Below are 21,475 nucleotides of genomic sequence, written 5' to 3'. Positions count from 1 at the left end.
ACACTGTAGGGGCCCTGCGTGCAGGTGCAGTACTGGACTGTATCTAGAGCTTGTGCATTGTCACTTTGATCAGAGCTAGTGCTGGAGATGCTTTTGCAGCAGGTGAGTGTTGGCAGGACGCAGGCGAGGAATGGAGCCGGCAGGTGGGGAGGCTTCAGAAACACCTGGTGTAGGCTGCAAACCCTGAATACGAACCTCCAGTGTTAAATAGGCAGATATCCGTTCACCAAAATGAGGAAGCCAATGACAGTCTCTGATCCACAACTGTTTTATTCTCAATTCATTGTTCAGTCCAAATATCAGTTCCCAGTCTTCCCTTCTGGACTAACTCTTTGTCCAGAGGCAACTCATCCACTGGGTAAAAACCCAGCTCTTAAATGCAAAACTATAATGAGCATGACCTTCTCTCTATCAACACTGAAATGAGACCCGTTTAATTAAAGCGACCAGCATTTTCAATATTGTCATCCAGGTTATGCGTTTGCAGCTCATACGAACATGTGAATTAGGAGCAGGAGTAGGCCACTCAGCCCTCCGAGCTTGTTCTGCCATTCAATAAGTTCATGGCTGAACTGGTTACTCCACATTTCCACCTATCCCCCCCGATAACCATCAACCCCCTTGCTCATCAAGAATCTATCTACCTCTGCCTTAAAAATATTCAAAGACTCTTCTTGCACCACCTTTTGAGGAACAGCATTCCAAAGTCTCAGAGAAAATAATTCTCTTCATCTCTGTCTTAAATGGGCGTCCCCTAATTTTTGATCAGTGAGCCCTGGTTCTAAATTCTCCCACAAGGGGAAACATCCTTTTCACATCCACCCGTCAAGACCCCTCAGGATCTTATATGTTTCAATCAAGTCACCTCTTACTCTTCTCTATTCCAGTGGGTACAAGCCTAGCCTGTCCAATCTTTCCTTGTAAGACAGCCTGCCCATTCCAGGTATTAGTCTAGTAAACCTTCTCTGTACTGCCTCCAACGCATTTACATCCTTCCTTTAATAAGGAGACCAGTACTGTACACAGTACTCCAGATGTGGTCTCACCAATGCCCTGTATAGCTGAAGCATAACCTCCCTACTTTTGTATTTAATTCCTAATTACATGCTGTACCTGCATACAAACCTTTTGTGATTCATTCACTAGGACACCCAGATCCCTCTGCATCTCAGAGCTCTGCAATCTCTGACCATTTAGATAATACGCTTCTTTTTTATTCTTCCTGCCAAAGTGGACAATTTCACACTTTATATTCCATTTGCCAGGTCTTTTCCCACTCACTTAACCTATCTACATCCCTTTGTAGTTTCCTTATGTCCTCTTCACAAGTTACTTTCCTACCTATCTTTGTGTCATCAGCAAATTTAGCAACCATACCTTTGGTCCCTTCATATATGTCATTTATATAAATTGTTAAAAGTTGAGGCCCCAGCATTAATTTCTGTGATACACCACTCGTTACATCTTGCCATTCAGAAAATGACTTCCGGGGCTTTTTCCCAGGTACAGGACCAGGTCAACGACCACCATCTTGGTTGAGTGGGGAGCAGAGTGCACGCGTGGCCATCTTGGTGATAACACAGAGAGTGGGCGGGGCTTCAGGGTCCCAGTGACCAGGAGAGAAAATCATTGACTCATTGATTTGTTTCTCACTCTGCAAACAGGGGCTGGAGAACTGAACCCAGTTAGAGTAGAGGGAGGGAGAAAACTGGCAGTGGAGGAAAGAAATGGTGCAGATGGTGCGATGGGTTTGGATTTCAGCACAGGGAGGAGGGAGAGTGTGTGGGATGGGGATTTACAGCTTTGGGGGAACAAGAGAGGAAAAAATGTTCCATAGAAACTAAAATTGTTTCTTCTGAATTTCTATCCTATACTGACAATGATGAATTTGCAGACAATTTTATTCTCACTGCACACAGGGAGTTTCTCACCATCTATCCTGAAGGTGCTGGTAAGTGCTAGGGTTACTATTTACGTCCCACTGAATTGTAACTGAAATGATCTGAAATTGTTGAACTGAGTGTTGAGTCTGGAAGACTGAAGTACCAAATTGGAAGATGAACTGCTTTTTCTTGAGCTTCATTAGAACAGTGTATGATGCCGAGGACAGAGTGGGAGTGGAATAGAGTATTCAGATGACAGGCGACCAGAAGTTCAGGGCTATGCTTGCGAACTGAATGGACGTGTTCCACAAAGTGGTCACCCAATCTGCGTTTGGTTTCCCTAATGCAGTATGCTAAATTGAATATAGTATGCTAAATTGAAAGAGCACAAGTAAAATTGCTGTTGCACCTTGAGGGAGTGTTTGGGGCGTTGGACAGTGAGAGGGGAGGAGTTAAAAGGGCCGGTGTTACATCTCTTCTCCTCACATCGGAAGGGAAGTGGGTGTTGGATGTGATCAAGGTTTGTAGCAGGGTGTCGTGGAGGGAACATTCCCACCAGAATGCTGAAAGGGGAGAGAAAGATGTGTTTGGTGGTGGCACCACACTTGAGATGGGGGAAATGATGGAGGATGATGTGGAAGCTGGTGGGTTGGAAGGTGAGGACAAGATGAACCCTTCTGGGTCACAGGGAAGGGATGAGAGCACATGTGCAGGAAATGGAATGGAACAGAAGGAGGAGGCTGGAGGGAATGGGTTCATAATCTCTGGGGCAACGTAGACTTCAAACATACTGAGTGCAGCCCCAGACCCCAATCTAAAACATGGAACATTATCCGGTTTACAAACTTCTGGTGTAGGCCTCAAACCCCGAATAAGAAGCTATCGGTCCCGCGTTTACACCGAGCGGGCGGCAGTTGTGGGACTTCTCCCTGTGACAGGTCCGGTTTAACAACCGCCATCTTTATAAGGGGCAATGTGCAGCAGGGCGCCTGCACAACCATTCTGGACCAAGAAGCAGGAGGACAGAATGTTAATAATTGCTATCCTGGACTGACAGTGATGGCTTTTGTAAACTCCTTTTACAGGGGATTAGAAGGGGACGATTTAAAGACAGGAAACACAAACGAAACTGCACATCAAGATCTGACAGAGTCACACGATTCATCAGGACCTGAATATCAGATCTTTGTCTGTTCTTTCTGTGGGAAAAGATTTCAAACATCACCGTGACTGGAAAAGCACTGAGACACACACACCCGAGTGAGAGTGTTCCAGTGCATTAACTGTGGAAAATGCTTTAAACAGTTCCACAGCCTGAAAGAAAATCACAGCATTCACAACAAGGAGAATGGTACACCTGTTCTATGTGTGGTCAGGGCTTCAAGTGAGCATCCAACCTGCAGAGACACAAGGAGAAACCCTGGAAATGTGGGGCTTGTGGGAAGGGATTCAATTACCCGCCTGAGCTGGAAATTCATCGACGCGATCACACTGGGGAGAGGCCACTCGGGCATCTACTCTGCTGACACACCAGTGAGTTCACGCTGATGAGAGACCTTTTAACTGTTCTGACTGTGACAAGAGCTTTAAAAGTAGAAATGATCTGCTGAAACACCAACGCACTCGCACTGGAGAGAAACTCTTCACCTGCTCCAAGTGGGAAGGGATTCAGCCAGTCATCCCGCCTGATGACACACCAGCGCATTCACACTGGGGAGAAGACATTCATCTGCTCTGAGTGTGGGAAGGGATACATTACTTCATCCCAACTACTGATACACCAGCGAGTTCACTCTGGGGAGAGGCCTTTCATATGCTCCGTCTGTGGGAAGGGATTCACTCAGTCATCACATTTGCAGAAACACAAGCGAGTTCACGAGTGACTGCAGCAGTTGGATTCTGCTGTTTTAGCTACTGTTAATCTGGTCCAGAACTGAACACGTTCATTCTGACAGTTGGGGTTTGTTTTTGCTGATGTTAATAACCCCTGTTTATTAAACCCCTGGAGTTTAAGATTCTGGAATTCAGCTGATTATGTTCTCAGTCCTGCAGTGTCCCTTTAAGAACCATTAACTGTAATCTTTACTTAATTCAAGGACTCGCATCAGGAATTAGTATAGAATACGATTTAAACGAGACAGGAGGAGATTGGTGTCAGTGACTGTGGGGTTGGTTTATATCAGACAGTGGGAGATTGGTGTCAGTGACTGTGGGGTTGGTTTATATCAGACAGTGGGAGATTGGTGTCAGTGACTGTGGGGTTGGTTGATATCAGACAGTGGGAGATTGGTGTCAGTGACTGTGGGGTTGGTTTATATCAGACAGTGGGAGATTGGTGTCAGTGACTGTGGGGTTGGTTTATATCAGACAGGAGGAAATTGGTGTCAGTGACTGTGGGGTTGGTTTATATCAAACAGGAGGAGATTGGTGTCAGTGACTGTGGGGTTGGTTTATATCAAACAGGAGGAGAGTGATGTCAGTGACTGTGGGGTTGGTTTATATCAAACAGGAGGAGATTGGTGTCAGTGACTGTAGGGTTGGTTTATATCAAACAGGAGGAGAGTGATGTCAGTGACTGTGGGGTTGGTTTATATCAGACAGGAGGAGAGTGATGTCAGTGACTGTGGGGTTGGTTTATATCAGACAGGAGGAGATTGGTGTCAGTGACTGGGGTTGGTTTATATCAGACGGTGGGAGATTGGTGTCAGTGATTGTGAAAATAGCATACACTTAGTTCAAAAGCAGAGCAGTAAATTTGTTTTAAAATTTTCTTCCCAAATGGAGGGGTGTCTTTACCATGCACTTTCTCACGTGTTGATACAGCTGGGACATGGAGACCCTGATTTACTTTATGTTCTTCCCTCCTTGAAGATGCTTCTTGAAAACTACCTCTTTGATCAAGCTTTTGGTCACCTGCCCTGATATCTCCTTATGTGGCTCAGAGTCATATTTTGTCGTACACAGGCCTTGTAAAGTGCCTTGGGACCTTTCATTAGGTTAAAGGTGCTATATAAAGAAAAGTTGTTGTTGCATCATGGGTCGGATTCTGCTGCTGTTAATCACATCCAGGACTCAACCATGTTCATCCTGAAAGTGGGGTTTGTTTCTGCTGATTTTAGTAATCCCTATAACTGGGCTGTGGTTTAATATCTTAATAGCTGTCAAATAAATCAGCTTTGTTTCAAACACACAGTGTGTTGATTCCTTGATTTCTCTCAGATAAGAGACGACTGAATAATGTCCTGTTAGCAACTGCTCCATTTTTGGGCCTTTTCTTCCTTCTAACTCTAGATTATTTCAGTTCTCATACCTTTGGTTACTCTCACGGACACGTCCCAGCTGTCCATACCTTCCAGAGTGCATCTCCTCGTCTCGGGATCCAGGGAAGGTATTGGTAACAGGCCCTGGATCACACAAAATCCAGTCTGTAAATCACTTTCAGCTACTGGACGTAGCCTGTGTCACACAGCATCTCTCTCACCTTTGATCTGGCCTGCAAACGTGATTTAAATTTAAATCCACTCAGCAAATGTATTTAACAAAAGAGGAACAAATAAACACATGAAATTACTGGCAAAATACTCAGCGAGTTATTGTGATCTGGAATGCACTGCCTAAAAGGGCAGTGAAAGCAGATTCATAATAACTTTCCAAAGGGAATTGGATAAACATTTAAAATGAAGTTTGCAGGGCTCTGGGGAAAGGCCAGTGGAGTGGGACTAATTGGTAGCTCTTTCAAAGAGTCTGATGTCCACTTCCCCGAGAATAAAGAGAGATCCAAACTGTCTAATAAATTAGCTTTATTTCAAACCATTTTACAGCAAGTTGGGCGCCAGTTGCCTCGCTCCCTTATCCCCGGGGTACAAACACTGTGAGCTGCTGTGCCCTCTAACTGTAGCCCTGAGGCCGCACTCCCCGCAGGCCATCCCTCTGCTATTCCCTTCCTGGCTCCGGCTGCTGCGCACGCAGGCCCGCCCCCTCCCCGCGCCGGGCTCCTGCAACAAGACTAGGGCGGGTACCACCGCGTGATCCATTCTGGGAATAACACCCGCCATTGCAATCCATTGATTGCAGTTGGCTCTGATATGGGAGCGGGAATTGGCGGGAGGAGGTAGAATAAATGAAATGGAGAGAAACACAAGAGCCCATGACCCAGCACCATATAGAGTGGGTTCACTCGTTCAAGGCTCGTTGTGCCACACAATAGACTTATAAGCAATCTTGTAGCTCATGGAATAAAAGGGATGGTATAAACATGGATTAAAGCCTGGCTCAGGTATAAAATTAAAACTCGATCCAGGCCAGGGTCCTTTCATTTTTAATCTCGCCTGACCCGACCTGAATATCGTTCAGCTGTCCCGACTGCAGGCTATTCCTGCAGATGGAGTTGTGGGGAATCATGGGTAAGCTGATCCCATGACTTCCTGGAAACAGCACTGTTCAGCCCGACCTGACCAGAGCCTAAATGCTGGACTCGGGATACAGACCTGAGCTGACCTGACCTGACCCAAACCCGCCACATGCAATCGGGTCGCATAGCCAGGCTTTAACATGGAAACAAAATTGGGTGAGTGACAGGAAACAAAGAGTAGTGTTTAATGGATGTTTTTCAGGCTGCAGGAAGGTTTGTAGTGAAGTTCCTCAGGGATCAGTGTTGGGACTCCTGCTTTTCCTGATATATATTAATGACCTAGACCTTGGTGTAAAGGGCAGAATTTCAAAGTTTGCAGATAAGACAAAACTTGGAAGCACCGTGAACTGTGAGGAGTATAGTGCAAACTTCAAAAGGAAATAGACAAGTTTTTTTTTAGTTTTTAAGAGATACAGCACTGAAACAGGTCCTTCGGCCCACCGAGTCTGTGCCGACCATCAACCACCTATTTTATACTAATCCTACACTAATTCCATATTCCTACCACATCCCCACCTGTCCCTATATTTCCCTACCATCTACCTATACTAGGGGCAATTTATAATGGCCAATTAACCTATCAACCAGCAAGTCTTTGGCATGTGGGAGGAAACCGGAGCACCCGGAGGAAACCCACGCAGACACAGGGAGAACTTACAAACTCCACACAGGCAGTACCCAGAATTGAACCCGGGTCGCTGGAGCTGTGAGGCTAACCACTGCGCCACTGTGACAAGTTGGTGGAATAGGCAGACAGGTGGCAGATGAAGTTCAATGCAGAGAAATGTGAAGTTATTCATTTTGTTAGGAAGAACATGGAGAGACAAAATAGAATAAAGGGTACAATTCTAAAGGGGCTGCAGGAGCAGAGGGACCTAGGTGTATACGCGCATGTCATTGAAGGTGGCAGGACAGTTTGAGAGAGCAGTTAATAAAGCATATAGTATCCTGGATTTTAACCAATTTATTTTACAGAGGCATTAAAATGGTGGACTCAAATCTCACACAAACATGTTAAATCTTTGTAGGATTATTAAGTTATTTTTAGCCTGCAAACTTAAACCTGACATTTCACTTTGTCAGGAACAGATTACAATTTTACACCAATCTCTGATTTGACAGCATGTTTTCAACATTTACCATTGTTCTTCCTGACTATAAACACATTTGTAAAGGAGCCTTCTGTTCCGTGCCTAGGAGCTCTGAACCATGGAAGAGCGCGGCTGGGACACAGTTCTTACACACCTCAGGATTAACCCACACGAGGACTTTGCTGCCAGTGAAGAGAGACGAGAAAGACCAAAGTGCCGTTTGTCCCTCTCAGTGCGATCCTGAAGGACTGTCCAGGCTGAAGTTTTGTTCCTGCCGTACGATCCTCCCCCCAGATTGTCCTTTCTGAGCTCCAGCCAGGTGATGCCAAACACTCAGGTGGGAAAGAAAACAATGTGTTTAATACAAAGCTGATTTATTACAGTTTTCCAGAAGATCAAAGTCTAGACCAGTTATAGGGATTATCAGCAGAAACAAACCCCAACTGTCTGACAGGATGGTAGAGGCAGAAACCCCCATAATATTTACAAAGTACTTGGATATGCACTTGAAATGCCATATTCTACAAGGCTACAGGCCAACAGCTGGCAAGTGTGATTAGGCTGGACGGCTACTTGTTGGCCAGTGTGGACAAGATGGGCCAAGTGGCCTCCTTCCGTGCTGTAAATTACAATGGTTCTCTGATTTCTATTTCAAAATGAATATGGTTCAGTCCTGGATGTAATTAACAACAGCAGAATCCAACCCCTGCAGTCACTTGTGAACTCGCTGGTGTCTCAGCAGGTGGAATGACCGAGTGAATCCCTTGCTACACACGGAGCAGGTGAATGGTCTCTCCCCAGTGTGAACTCGCTGGTGTCTCAGCAGGTTGGATGAACAAGTGAATCCCTTCTCACACACGGAGCAGGTGAACGGCCTCTCTCCAGTGTGAACTCGTCGGTGGATCAACAGGTTCGGGGAATCAATGAATTTTTTCCCACACACGGAACAAGTGAACGGCCTCTCCCCAGTGTGAACTCGTTGGTGTATCAGCAGGTAGCACGAACGGCCAAATCCCTTCCCACAAACAGAGCAGGTGAACGGTCTCTCCCCAGTGTGAACTCGCTGGTGTGTCACCAGATGCTTTTTGCTTTTAAAGCTTTTCTCACAGTTAGAACATTTAAAAGGTCTTTTATCACTGTGAACAAGTTGGTGTGTTGTGAGCTGCGATGAATGAGTGAAGCCCTTTCCACACACAGAGCAAGTGAACGGCCTCTCCCCAGTGTGACTCCGCTCATGTACAGTGAGGTCAGCTAATCGCCTGAACCCAGTCCCGCAGTGAGAGCACCTGAACGGTCTCTCGTCAGTGTGAACACGTTGATGACACATCAGTTCCCCAGAACTTTTATAGCATTTCCCACAATCTGGGCACTTAAAAGGTCTCTCATTTGTGTGAACTCGCTGGTGCTTCAGTAGGGCAGAGAAATCAGTGAATCCCTTGTCACACACTGAGCAGGTGAACGGTCTCTCTCCAGTGTGAATGCGCTGGTGAATTTCCAGCTCAAATGGGTAACTGAATCCCTTCCCACAATCACCACATTTACACGGTTTCTCCCCAGTGTGACTGCGCTTGTGTCTCGACAGACCAGATGATCGGCTGAAGCCTCGTCCACACACAGAACACGTGTATGGTTTCTCCCCACTGTGAACGGTGTTTTTCCCTTCCATGTTTTGAGGCTGATGATATTCACATCCCAATGAAGTGAATGACTGTCAGATGTTAAAGTGATGTTTGGTTTGAGCTCCCTGTCTGTGAATCCTCTCCTTCTAATACCTGTAAAATGAATTTAAAACAGGGAAAAGGGAGCGTGAGAACACAAAAAAAAAGACAAAAGCAGGTTGTGAAATTGAGCTGAATGAATCTAGTAAATCTTGGGGCCGACACCAGAAAGTGACCATTAAAACTGCCAGAATGTGGTAAAAATCCAACTGGCTCACAGCCCAGAAACCATTAATGACAGAATCACCATCTATTCTGACAGCTCCTTTGGTTGTAATTCCCTCACAGAATATCTACCTCTCTGGCAAAAACATGGCTTCTCCACAGCAGAAAGGAAACCGCTCACCCACCACTCCCAACTCCCAATGATCTGGGATATTGCTGGGAAGTGTCCAGGACAATTTGCTGTTTGTAAGGTGAAGGTAGATCAGGAACAGGAGTTAGTGAAGAGGGTGACGGTAATAACCAGGCAGACATACTCACCAGGAAAGCTGCTATGGAGAGGATTCAATGGGATCCACCCAAAGCACAATCACTGGCACCGGTACGACAGACTCCAGTTATACCCGATTTAAAAACTTGTCAGGACACTGACCCTGATGTGGCTATAGTCAAAGAGGCCGTACACCACGGGAAAGACTTTCCCTCGTCTCTCACACCAAGTAAGGACTCACTCGTCCTCCATGATGAGGTTTTGTATCACAAGGATGTGTTTAACTTGACTTGGGTCACACTTTATGCCTCAGAAAAGAATTAATTTTATTTATGTATCTAATTGGAAGCATGTTTCCATTTTGAGTCCTCGATATGTTACATAATTATTATTGGTGGTCGATGATGCTCCAGGATGTCTATCACCACCTGAACCTGTGTCTCATCCTCTGCTCAAATTAATCCAGCCCTCAACAACAACTTGTATTTATATAGTGTCTTTAATGTAATAAAACATTCCAAGGCACTTCACAGGAATGTTATAAAGCAAAATTTGACACCAAGCCATTTAGGTGATATGATGTCAGATGACCAAAAGCTTGGTCAAAGAGGGAGGTTTAATCGAGTGTCTTAAAAGAGGAAAGCGAGGCTGAGAGGTTTTGGGAGGGATTTAAGAGCTTAGGACCCAGACAACTGAAAGTACTGCCACATGTGGTGGAGCAATTAAAATCAGGAAGAAAGAAGATGCCAGAATTAGATAAGCACAGATAGTGATAGGAGATTCGATAGTCAGGGGAACAGACAGGTGTTTCTGTGGCCACAGACATGAATCATGAAGGATGGTGTTTTGCCTCTCTGATGCCAGGGTCAGCTGCAGAGCTTCCTGGGGGGGGGGGTTGGGGTGGGGGTGGTGGCGGAGGGTGAACAGCCAGCAGTCGTGGACCACATTGGTACCAATGATATAGGTAGAAAGAGGGATGTGGCCTTGCAGTCAGAATGGAGAGAGCTAGGTAAGAAATTAGCAAATTCATCAAATGAGGCCATATGGATTGAGCTAAGGAACAAAAAAGGGGCAATTGCGCTGCTGGAAGTCTACTATAGTAAACTCAGAGGGAGATGGAAGAGCAGATATGTAGGCAAATCTCTGAAGTGCAAAAACAATACAGCCGTAATAGTAGGGGATTTTAACTAACCCCAATATCAACTGGGAAAGTTTTAGTGTGAACGTAATTGAGGGAGCAGAATTCTTGAGGTGCATTTAGGAGAACTTTTTCAGCCAGTATGTAGAAAGTCCAACAAGAAAGTGTGCAGTTTCAGACTTAGTTTTAGGAAATGAAGCTGGGCAGGTGTAAAGAGTGGCAGTGGGAGAGCATTTTGGTGTGAGTGATCATAATTCAGTCAGTTTTAACATAATTTTGGGAAAAGACAAGGATAGATCAGGAGTTCGAGTTCTCAATTGGGGAAAGGCCAATTTTACTAAGCTGAAGAGTGATTTAGCGAAAGTGGACTGGAAACAGCTACTTGAAAGTAAATCTGTGTCAGAGCAGTGGCAGGCATTCAAAGGGGAGCTTCAAGGGTTCAGAGTAAACATGTGCCCACAAAGAAAAAGGGTGGGACAGCTAAATTTAGAACGCCGTGGATGTCAAGAAGCTTACAGATTAACAAAGCAGAAAAGGAAAGCACATGTCCGACACAGAGATCTCAATACTACGGAAAGCTGAGAGGAGTATAGAAAGTGGAGGGGTGAAATCAAAAAGGAAATTAGGGGAAAGCTAAGAGAGGGCATGAAAGAATATTGGCAAGCAAAATCATGGTGAATCTGAAGATGTTTTATCAATATGTTCAGAGTAAGATGGAATATTAAGTTGCAATAAAGAAATTTACAAATGGATACGGATAGGTTAGGTGAATGGGCCAAACTTTGGCAGATGGAGTTTAACGTGGATAAGTGAGAGGTTATCCATTTTGGTCGGAAGAATAGAAAGGCAAATTATCTAAATGGAGAGAAACTTCAGAGTGCTTCGGTGCAGAGGGATCTGGGTGTCCTCGTGCATGAATCGCAGAAAGCTAGTATGCAGGTAATAAAGGAAGGCAAATGGAATTTTGGCATTTATTGCTAAAGGAATAGAATATAAAATTAGGGAAGTGTTGCTGCAACTGTACAAGGCAGTAGTGAGACCACATCTGGAGTATTGCATCCAGTTTTGGTCCCCTTACTTGAGTAGGGATGTAGTTGCATTGGAGGCAGTTCAGAGGAGGTTCACTAGATTGATTCCAGGGATGAGGGGTTTGTCTTACGACTAGAGATTGAGCAGTTTAGGCCTTTACTCTAGAATTTAGAAGAATGAGAGGTATAGAAGATGATTAAGGGGATTGACAAAGTAGACGTAGAAAGGATGTTTCCTCTTGTGGGGCAATCCAGAACGAGAGGTCATAGTTTTAGGATAAGGGGTAGCAGATTTAAAACAGAGATGAAGAGAAATTACTTCTCTCAAAGGGTTGTGAGTCTGTGGAATTCACTACCCCAGAGTGCGGTGGATGCCGCGACATTGAGTAAATTTTAGGAGCAGATAGACAGATTTTTAATTAGTAATGGGTTGAAGGGTTATGGAGAACGGGCAGGAAAGTGGAGTTGAAGCCGAGATGAGATCAGCTAGTATTGAATGGCGAGGCAGGCTCGAGGGGCTGAATTGCCTACTCCTAGTTCTTATGTTCTGTGTAAGAGGATAACTAAGGAAAGAGTCGGGACCATAAAAGACCAAAAAGGTAACCTATGTGAAGGAGCAGATGTTGTTGGCATGGTTCTTAATGAATACTTTGTGTCTGTCTTCACAAAAGAGGGGGATGATGCAGATATTGTAGTTGAGGAAGAGGGGTGTGAAGTATTGGATGTGATAAACATAGGGAGAGAAGCAGCATTAGTGGGATTAGCATCCTTGAAAGTTGATAAATTACCAGGGCCGGATGAAATGTACCCCAGGCTGTTAAAAGTAGTAAGAGAGGAAATAGCGGAAGGTCTGTCCATCATTTTCCAGTCCTCACTGGATGCAGGACTGGTGCTGTAGGATTGGAGGACTGCTAACATTGTACCTCTGTTTAAAAAGGGAGCGAGGGATAGACCAAATAATTACAGGCCAGTCAGTTTAACCTCAGTAGTGGGCAAATTATTGGAATCAATACTGACAGACAGGATAACTTAGAAGGGCACGGATTAATCTGGGATAGTCAGTATGGATTTGTTAAGGGAAGTTGTTGTCCAACTAACGATCAAATTTTTTGAAGTAACAAGGAAGATTGATGAGGGTAGTGCAGTTGATGTGGTCTACATGGATTTTATCAAGGCTTTTGACAAGGTCCCCCCCATTGGCAGACAGGTTAAAAAAATAAAAGCCCATGGGATCCAGGGAAATGTAACAAGCTGAATACAAAATTGGCTCAGTGGCAGGAAACAAAAGGGTAATTGTTGATGGGTGTTTTTGTGACTGGAGGGCTGTTTCCAGTGGTGTTCTGCAGGGCTCAGTACTGGGTCCCCTGCTTTTTATGGTATAAACGATTTGGATGTAACTGTAGGGGGTATGATCAAGATGTTTACAGATGACACAAAGATTGGCTGTGTGGTAGATAGCGAGGAGAATAGCTGTAGGCTGCAGGAAGATAACGATGGACCAGTCAGGTGGGCAGAAAAGTGGCAAATGGAATTCAACCCAGAGAGGTGTGAGATGATGCATTTGGGGAGGCCAAACAAGGCAAAGGACTACATCATTAATGGGAGAATTGAAGTGAGGGACCTTGGAGTGAATGTCCACAGATCCTTGACGGTAGCAGGACAGGTCGAAAAGGTGGTTAGGAAGTCATATGGCATCCTTTCCTTTATTAGTTGGGGTATAGAGCAGGGAGGTTATGCTGGAACTGTACAACTCATTGGTTAGGCCACAACTTGAGTACTGTGTGCAGTTCTGGTCACCTTATTACAGAAAGGATGAAACTGTACTAGAGAGGGTACAAAAGAGATTTACAAAGATGGTCCCGGGCCTGGAGAAATGCAGTTATGAGGAAAGGTTGGATAGGCTAGGGTTTTTCTCCTTGGAACAGAGAAGGTTGTGGGGAGATTTGATTGAAAGGTACAAAATTGTGAGGGGCCTGGTTAGAGTGGAGTTGAAGAGCCTATTCACCTTAGCAGAGAGGTCAATGAATAGGGGGCATAGATTTAAAGCGGTTAGTAGAAAGATTAGACAGGAGATGAGAAAATGTTTTCTCACCCAGAAGTGGTGTCGGTCTGGAACTCACTGCCTGTAGGGTAGTAGTGGCAGAAACCCTCAACTCATTTAAAAGGAGTCTGGATATGCACCTCAAGTGTCGTGATCTGCAGGGCTACGGATCAAATGCTGGAAGGTGGGATTCGACTGGGTGGCTCGTTTTTCGGCCGGCACAGACACGATGGGCCAAGTGGCCTCTTTTTTTTAGTTTTAGTTTTAGAGATACAGCACTGAAACAGGCCCTTCGGCCCAGCGAGTCTGTGCCGACCATCAACCACCCATTTATACTAATCCTACACTAATCCCATATTCCTACCACATCCCCACCTGTCCCTATATATTTCCCTACCACCTACCTATACTAGGGGCAATTTATAATGGCCAATTAACCTATCAACCTGCAAGTCTTTGGCATGTGGGAGGAAACCGGAGCACCCGGCGGAAACCCACGCAGACACAGGGAGAACTTGCAAACCCGCACAGGCAGTACCCAGAATCGAACCCGGGTCCCGGGAGCTCTGAGGCTGCGGTGCTAACCACTGTGTCTGCCTTAAACTTGTATAATTCAATGATTCTTAAATACTTGGCACTGAAGTGTCTGAAACTCAGGATAGGAATTCAAGGAAAACAAAATACTGACAAATGTTAAAGTGTTTTGTTGATAAAAGAAACATTGATTTTACTTTGAAATGATAAATAGTTTACCAGGAGTTCACACTGACTCACCTGACTGACAGCCTCAGGTTGCAGCTCTCAAAGGCCGCGATTGCTTCCAGAAGCCGCTGCTCCCTTGGCCCTCCGGCCTCTGAGCTTCTTCCTGTTGCTTCCCAGGACAATCAATCAGCTCTCGGTAACATGACCCTGTCAGAGGGAGTTCAGGGGCTCAGAGGAAGAAAACAAATGAGGCCATGAATCTGAGTTGGGAAATACAGTGAGAGAAACAGGATTCAACTTATAAAATAAACTATTTCACATCAAATCAAAACAATTATTATAATTAATATATTGTTTCAGCGCCAGATAGAGGTTGTCGCATCTGCAGCCACTAAGCGGCGGAGGAGGCGATGGAACCCACGCGAAAACAAGGAAGCTCCGCAAACATCTGGGGTAGGCCGCAAACCACAGTTAATTTTTAAGTAGCAGCTTCCGGTGGGCGGAGCTTCAGGTCCCCTGTTTCCAACTGCTCCCGGCGCCCGGGAGAGGAAACGATTGGTTCATTTAGCATCACGTGTATGATCTGGGGGGTGACTTGGTTAACGGCAGCCATCTTTATAGGGGGCAATGTGCGGCAGAGCGCATGCGCAGCAATCCTGGGACGGGTTCCTGTTCCCAACTGCATTTTGATCAGTGCAGTGAGTGCTGGAGCGGCTTTTGCAGCGAGTGAGTCGCCAGGGCGCAGGGGAGGAATGGAGTCAGCGGGTGGGTGGTGAGGCTTCAGAAACATGTGGTGGAGGTCGTAAGCCCCGAATAAGAACCTCCAGGTTCCGCGTTTGCTGCTGCGGGGCGTTTTCCGGAACAGGCCCAGGTTAATGACTTAAATAAAAGCAAAATACTGCGGATGCTGGAAATCTGAAATAAAAACAAGAAATGCTGGAACCACTCAGAGGGTCTGGCAGCATCTGTGGAAAGAGAAGCAGAGTTAACGTTTCGGGTCAGTGACCCTTGACTGCCGTTTTGGCTGTGCGCGAAAGAGCGCGCATGCGCGGTCACCTTGGCGACGACAGAGTGGGCGGGGCTTCAGGGTCCCAGTGACCAGGAGAGAAAATCATTGATTCATTGATTTGATTCTCACTCTGCACACAGGGGCTGGAGAACTGAACCCAGTCAGAGCAGAGGGAGGGAGAAATGGTGCAGATGGTGCCATGGGTTTAGATTTGAGCACAGGGAGGAGGAAGAGTGTGTGTGGGACGGGGATTTACAGCTTTGGGGGAATAAGAGAGGAAAAAAATGTGCCATAGAAATTAGAATTGTCTGTTTTGAATTTTTATCCTGTACTGACAGTGATGGACTTTGTAAACTCCTTTTACAGGGTATTAGAGGACCGCATTTGAAAACAAAATGTTTTTGGCCACTTAAAGGGAGAAACTAGATAACCCTTTTGAAGGGGCACCAGTGATATAGGGTAACGAGAAAACTTAACTAAATCAAACTAAAATGTCTTTCCCGGTGAAGATGTACTCCAGTCCCTCCAGTGCCCACCAGTTGCAGAAGGCCTCAACTGAATATGGACATAGCCATGGAAGAGAGGCAAACAGCCTGGCCAGACAACCCCCTTGACTGCCTGCTGCCTGGACCTGCCTAGGAAAAATCCCCAACCTGTTGACCTTTCCAATAGCTGTAACTTCACAGTTTACAAAAGCCTAGGCCTAGGAGCAGTCGAACTGGGAGGTCCCTCAACCTGTCCACTCCCCTCCGCACCGGGTGACCAAAGGTCAGGAGTGTATGACTGAAGTGCAACCAGAATTTGAGGAGCAGCCCCCTCAAGCAGGGTCTGCAAACTCGCACACTCAGTATAAATGTGAAACACGAACACCTACAGGCTGCGGAAATTACAGGCGGCCTGGGAGTCCATGAATTGACTCAATAGTCTATTGCACGGGATCGCGACATGGAACATCGTCCATCCCAAATCCCCAGTGGACAAAGGGAGGACTCCTGCATAGAGTGCCTCCCATCAGGGGCCCCCGCCTCTCCTGGATGGCAGGACGGAATGCCACGGCATGTCCGGATGGCCGACGGGGAAGTCCGTCATACTTATAGGGGGCAATGTGCAGCAGGGCACATGCATGGCCATTCAGGGCAGGAAGCAGGGGGAGACAATGTTGTGAATTTCTATCCTGGACTGACAGTGATGGCTTTTGTAAACTCCTTTTTCAGGGCCTTAGAAACCAGATTTACACAAAGCAATCTCAAACCGAGAGAAATGTTTGTCTCTTCTGAATTTCTCTCCTGCACTGATAGTAAAGGCTTTTGCAAACTGTGAAATTACAGCTATTGGAAGGTTAAGAGGTTGGGGCTTTTTCCTTTCGAAAAGAGAATACCTAGTGGTGACCTGATAGGGGTTTTCAATGTTAGGGATGGATTGGACAGGGTAGACAGAAACAGAAAATTTATGCCACAAGGAGGCCATTCCCCATCATGTCCATGCTGGTTGACAGAGCTGTACATCCTAAACCTACCTTCCAGTTGTTGTTGCATGGCCCTATATGTTACAGCACTTCGAGTGCATATTCAAATTTTTTTTTAAGTGCAATTTCCTCTACCGCTCTTTCAGGCAGTGAGTTCCAGAGCCTTCTGCTAATTACTTTAAATTGATGTCCCTTGGTTATTGACCTTTCTACAAAGGAAAAAAAATAGGTCCTTCCTATCCACTCTATCTAGGCCCCTCAAAATTCGATACACTTCAAACAATCTCCCCTCAGCCTCCTTTATTCCAAAGAAAACAACTTAAGCCTATCCAATCTTTCCTCATAGCTGAAATTCTCCATTCTTGGCAACAACCTTGTAAATCTCCTCTGTACCGTCTCTAGTGCAATCTCATCCCTCCTGTAATGTGGTGTCAGAACTGTAGGCAGTGCTTAACTGCAGTCTAACTAGTGTTTTATACAGTACTATAAAAACCACCCTGCTGTTATAATTTGTGCCTTGGCTAATAGAGGAAAGTATCCCACATGCCTTCTTAACCACCTTATCTACCTGTCCTGCCACCTTCAATGATCTGTGGACATGCACTCCAGGGTTTCTCTATCCTCTACACTTTTCAGAATCCTACCATTTATTGTGTATTCCTTTGCCTTATTTGTCCTCCCCAAATGCATTACCTCACAGTTCTCTGGAATGAATTCCATCTGCCACTTTTCTGCCCACTTGATCAGTCATAGAGTCGTTTGCAACACAGAAGGAGGCCATTCAGTTCATTAAGTCCGTGCTTGCTCTCCCCATGGAGCTATCCAGTCATAAGGAGATATTAGGACAGACGATCAATAGCTTGGTGAAAGTAATAGGCTTTAAAGAGCATTTTGTAGGGAAAAAGAGAGGTGGAAGGGATCAGGGAAGAAATTCCAGACCGTTGTAATATTGTGTAAACTCCTTTTACAGGGTATTAGAAGGGGAGCATTTGCAAATGGGAAGTTCAAACCAAACATCACATCAAGATCGGACAGTCACTCAGTTCATCAGGACCTGAATATTATACTCCTTTGAATGTGGTAGGAGAAATGTTTGTCTGCTCTGTCTTTGGGAAAAGATTTCAAACATCAGTGTGACTGGAAAAGAACTGAGGCACATACACCTTAGCGAGAGTATTCTAGTGCACTGACTGAAGAGTTTTAACCAGTTACACAGTCTGAAAAAACATCACAGCGGGGAGAAACTGTAGATGTGTTATGTGTATGAACGAAGCTGCAACTGATCATCCAACCTGGAGGGAGACAAGAACACGCACACCACAGAGAAACGGTGAAAATGCAGTGACTGTGGGAAGGGATTTACTTACCCATCCCAGCTGGAAACTCATCAGTGCAGACATACTGGGGAGAGGCTGTTCATCTGCTCCATGTGTGGGAAGGAATTCACTCGGTTGTGCACCCTGCTGAAACAGCAGAGTTCACACTGGGGAGAGGCCGTCCACCTGCGTCGTTTGTGGGAAGGGATTCATCAAGTCCTCCCGTCTGGTGGAACACCAGCGAATTCACACTGGGGGGAGACCATTCATCTGCTCCATGTGTGGGAAGGGATTCACTCAAAAATCAAACCTGCTGGCACACCAACAGCTTCACACTGGGAAGAGGCTGTTCTCATGCTCCAAGCGTGAGAAGGAATTCACACAAAAATCAAGCCTTCTGGCAAACCAACAGCTTCACACAGGGCAGAGGCCGTTCTCATGCTCCATGTGTGGGAAGGGGTTCACTCAGAAATCAAGTCTGCCGACACACCAACAGCTTCACACAGGGCAGAGGCCGTTCTCATGCTCCATGTGTGGGAAGGGGTTCACTCAGAAATCAAGTCTGCCGACACACCAACAGCTTCACACTGGGCAGAGGCTGTTCTCATGCTCTATGTGTGGGAAGGGGTTCACTCAGAAATCAAGTCTGCCGACACACCAGCAGCTTCACACTGGGGAGAGGCTGTTCTCATGCTCCAAGTGTGGGAAGGGATTCACACTTTCATCCAACCTGCTAAGACACCAGCGAGTTCACGAGTGACCGCAGGGTTTGGATTCTGCTGTAATTGCTGCTGTTAATCACATCCACGACTGTTCATTGTCAGTTGGAGATTTTTCTGCTGATGTTAGTAACCCGAATAACTGGGCTGGAGTTTAATACTCTGGAGAAACGTGAAATAAATCAATTTTATTTCAAACACACTTGTAGATTTTGTCTTTCCCACTTGAGTGTTTAGCATCACCTGGCTGGAGCTCAGAAAGGACAATCTGGGGGGAGGATCGTACGGCAGGAACAGAACTTCAGCCTGGACACAGTCCTTCAGGATCACACTGAGAGGGACAAACGGCACTTTGGTATTTCTCGTCTCTCTTCGCTGACAGAAAAATTCCCGCGTGGGTTAATCCTGAGGAGTGTAAGAAATGTGACCAGCCGCTCTCTTCCATGGTTCATAGCTCCTGGGCACGGAACAGAAGGCTCCTTTACACCTGCATTTGGAGTCAGGAAGAACAATAGTGAATGCTGGAAACGTGCTGACAAATCAGAGATTGGTGTAAAACTGTGATCTGTTCCTGACTGAAAGTGAAACGATTGCTTTAAGTTTCCAGTCTAAAAATGACTGTGGTAATTATTCTACAAAGATTTAACGTGTTTGTGTGACAGTACTGAGTCCATCATTTTAAGCCAGGTGTTCACTCATTTAAAATAAACCCAGTTAAAATAAATAGATTGAAGTCTACATTAAAATAACAGACAGAGGAGTGTACAGCAGCCTGTTAAATGCTCTTCCAGCTACATCAAAGGAACATAGGAGTCAGAGACATAGTAACATAGAGTTACAGAGAATTACAGCGAGCACATAAAGTTACATCAAATCAACAGATGTTTTTCTCAAAGATTTTTGGTTCAAGGACCCCTTTCAAATGCAGTAATAATCACAGATCCCCCGCCCCCCCCCCCCCACTTAAATTATAAACTCTTTGTGCATTTACATTTCTGAATGTAAAGTTCATCAGTATCCTGTTAAAGGGATTTGCAGGTAAGTTTGTCAGGACTTTCCGATATAGTGAACATTGATGTGATTGGTGATGTGAAAACTTTTATGCTCCCTTCAGCTGAAAGGTAAACCGACAGGAAATATCTACTGAGTCTCATTGTAAAATTAATTTTACAATAAAAACGATACGAGTGTAAATTCGGCTTTATATCACCTCCCAGTGGGATCGTCCTGTCGGTGCTGGGTCAGGCCCTGTCCAGCAGCAGCAGCCTCGATAACATGGACCATCTTGACATCCATGTGTGAGAAAGACAATCCCAGATCTGATTTGATCCAAATTAAATATCATGTTTCATATTTCACTCCTGGGAATGGTTTGTTTATTGAGGGTAGGATTATCATTACAATGACAACACAAACTGTATCCACCCATCATTCTCCCCGGACTCACATCGTCTTGCAGTCGGGGTCATGTATCTATGAAGGGGAGGTTGTTGTATTGTCTAGACCACCCTTTGCGTGCAGACGTTTATCTGAACAGCTGACTTGTTGAATGTACTGTTAGGTGCAAGGACTTTGGTATCAAAGCTTGTTTTCTTTTGAGACAGTCATTTACCGGCAAATGAAACTAAAAGCTTCAGAGTTCTGGGAAGTCAGAACCAGGTTAAATGAAATAGTCATGTGACCAGAGCTATTCAATGGTCAGATCACAGGTCTGCAGTGTGGAAACAAGCTGCAGGCTGTTGTTCTTCCAGACAAGCTGTTGGTCTTTCAAAAGACAGGCTGCAAAAAGGGAAGACTTGTTTCTGGGAGCTGGCCCTTGGCAAATATGAGTTGCTGCAGCTGTTTTCAGTGACTTAAAGAGTTATGAGTGGAACCACGCCAGAAAACTGTTGTGAGCAGGACTGAGTACATTGAGAGATGACAAGACCAAAATGTTATAGGGAAGATGGCAACGTTCGGTATTGATGAGAAGGCAATACATCTGTGTTTGCGTCTTGCAGGACAGGAGTTGGAAATCCACCTGAAGAAGTTCATGGTTTGAGGAACTTTAAGACTATTCGGTGCCATCTTTGTTGAGAGGATTGCCGAGTAAATATATACACTGTGACGTTCATGTTTCATTTATGTTGCTTTTGGTTTGAGTGTAAAAGTTTTTAAAAGTGAAATTTTGTCTGTTGGATTTTCTACTGGAGCCTGTCAGTAAATTTGATTCACTTGGTTTGGAACATAGGAGCAGGAGTAGGCTATTCAGCCCCTCGAGCCTGCCTTGCCATTCAATACGATTTTGGCTGATCTTCCACTTCAATGCCTTTTTCCCACACTATCCTCATAGCCCTTATGTCATTTGAGTCATAGAGTCATAGAGAGATACAGCACCGAAACAGGCCCTTCGGCCCACCGAGTCTGTGCCGACCATCAACCACCGATTTATGCAAATCCTACATTAATCCCATTTTCCCTCTCATTTGTATTTAGAAATCTGTCAATCTCTGCTTTAAATATACTCAATGACTGAACTTCC

At 45.3% G+C, this 21,475-nt stretch overlaps 1 protein-coding gene across 1 annotated transcript; it reads right to left on the bottom strand.

Moving 5' to 3' along the window:
* Nucleotides 1–5,707: 5,707 nt before the first annotated feature.
* On the bottom strand, nucleotides 5,708–14,931 carry LOC137349067 (zinc finger protein ZFP2-like). The gene is made up of 2 exons (XM_068014366.1): nucleotides 14,518–14,931; nucleotides 5,708–9,157 (listed from the first exon to the last, which is right to left on the bottom strand). The coding sequence occupies exon 2, from the start codon at nucleotides 9,049–9,051 to the stop codon at nucleotides 8,098–8,100; it is 954 nt and encodes a 317-aa protein (XP_067870467.1). The 5' UTR covers nucleotides 9,052–9,157; nucleotides 14,518–14,931; the 3' UTR covers nucleotides 5,708–8,097.
* Nucleotides 14,932–21,475: the final 6,544 nt, after the last annotated feature.

This window comes from Heterodontus francisci, chromosome 34, assembly GCF_036365525.1.
Source record: "Heterodontus francisci isolate sHetFra1 chromosome 34, sHetFra1.hap1, whole genome shotgun sequence".
NCBI lineage: Eukaryota > Metazoa > Chordata > Chondrichthyes > Heterodontiformes > Heterodontidae > Heterodontus > Heterodontus francisci.
Note: the sequence above shows the minus strand (reverse complement) of the source record. Positions and strands in the feature narration are given on the sequence as shown.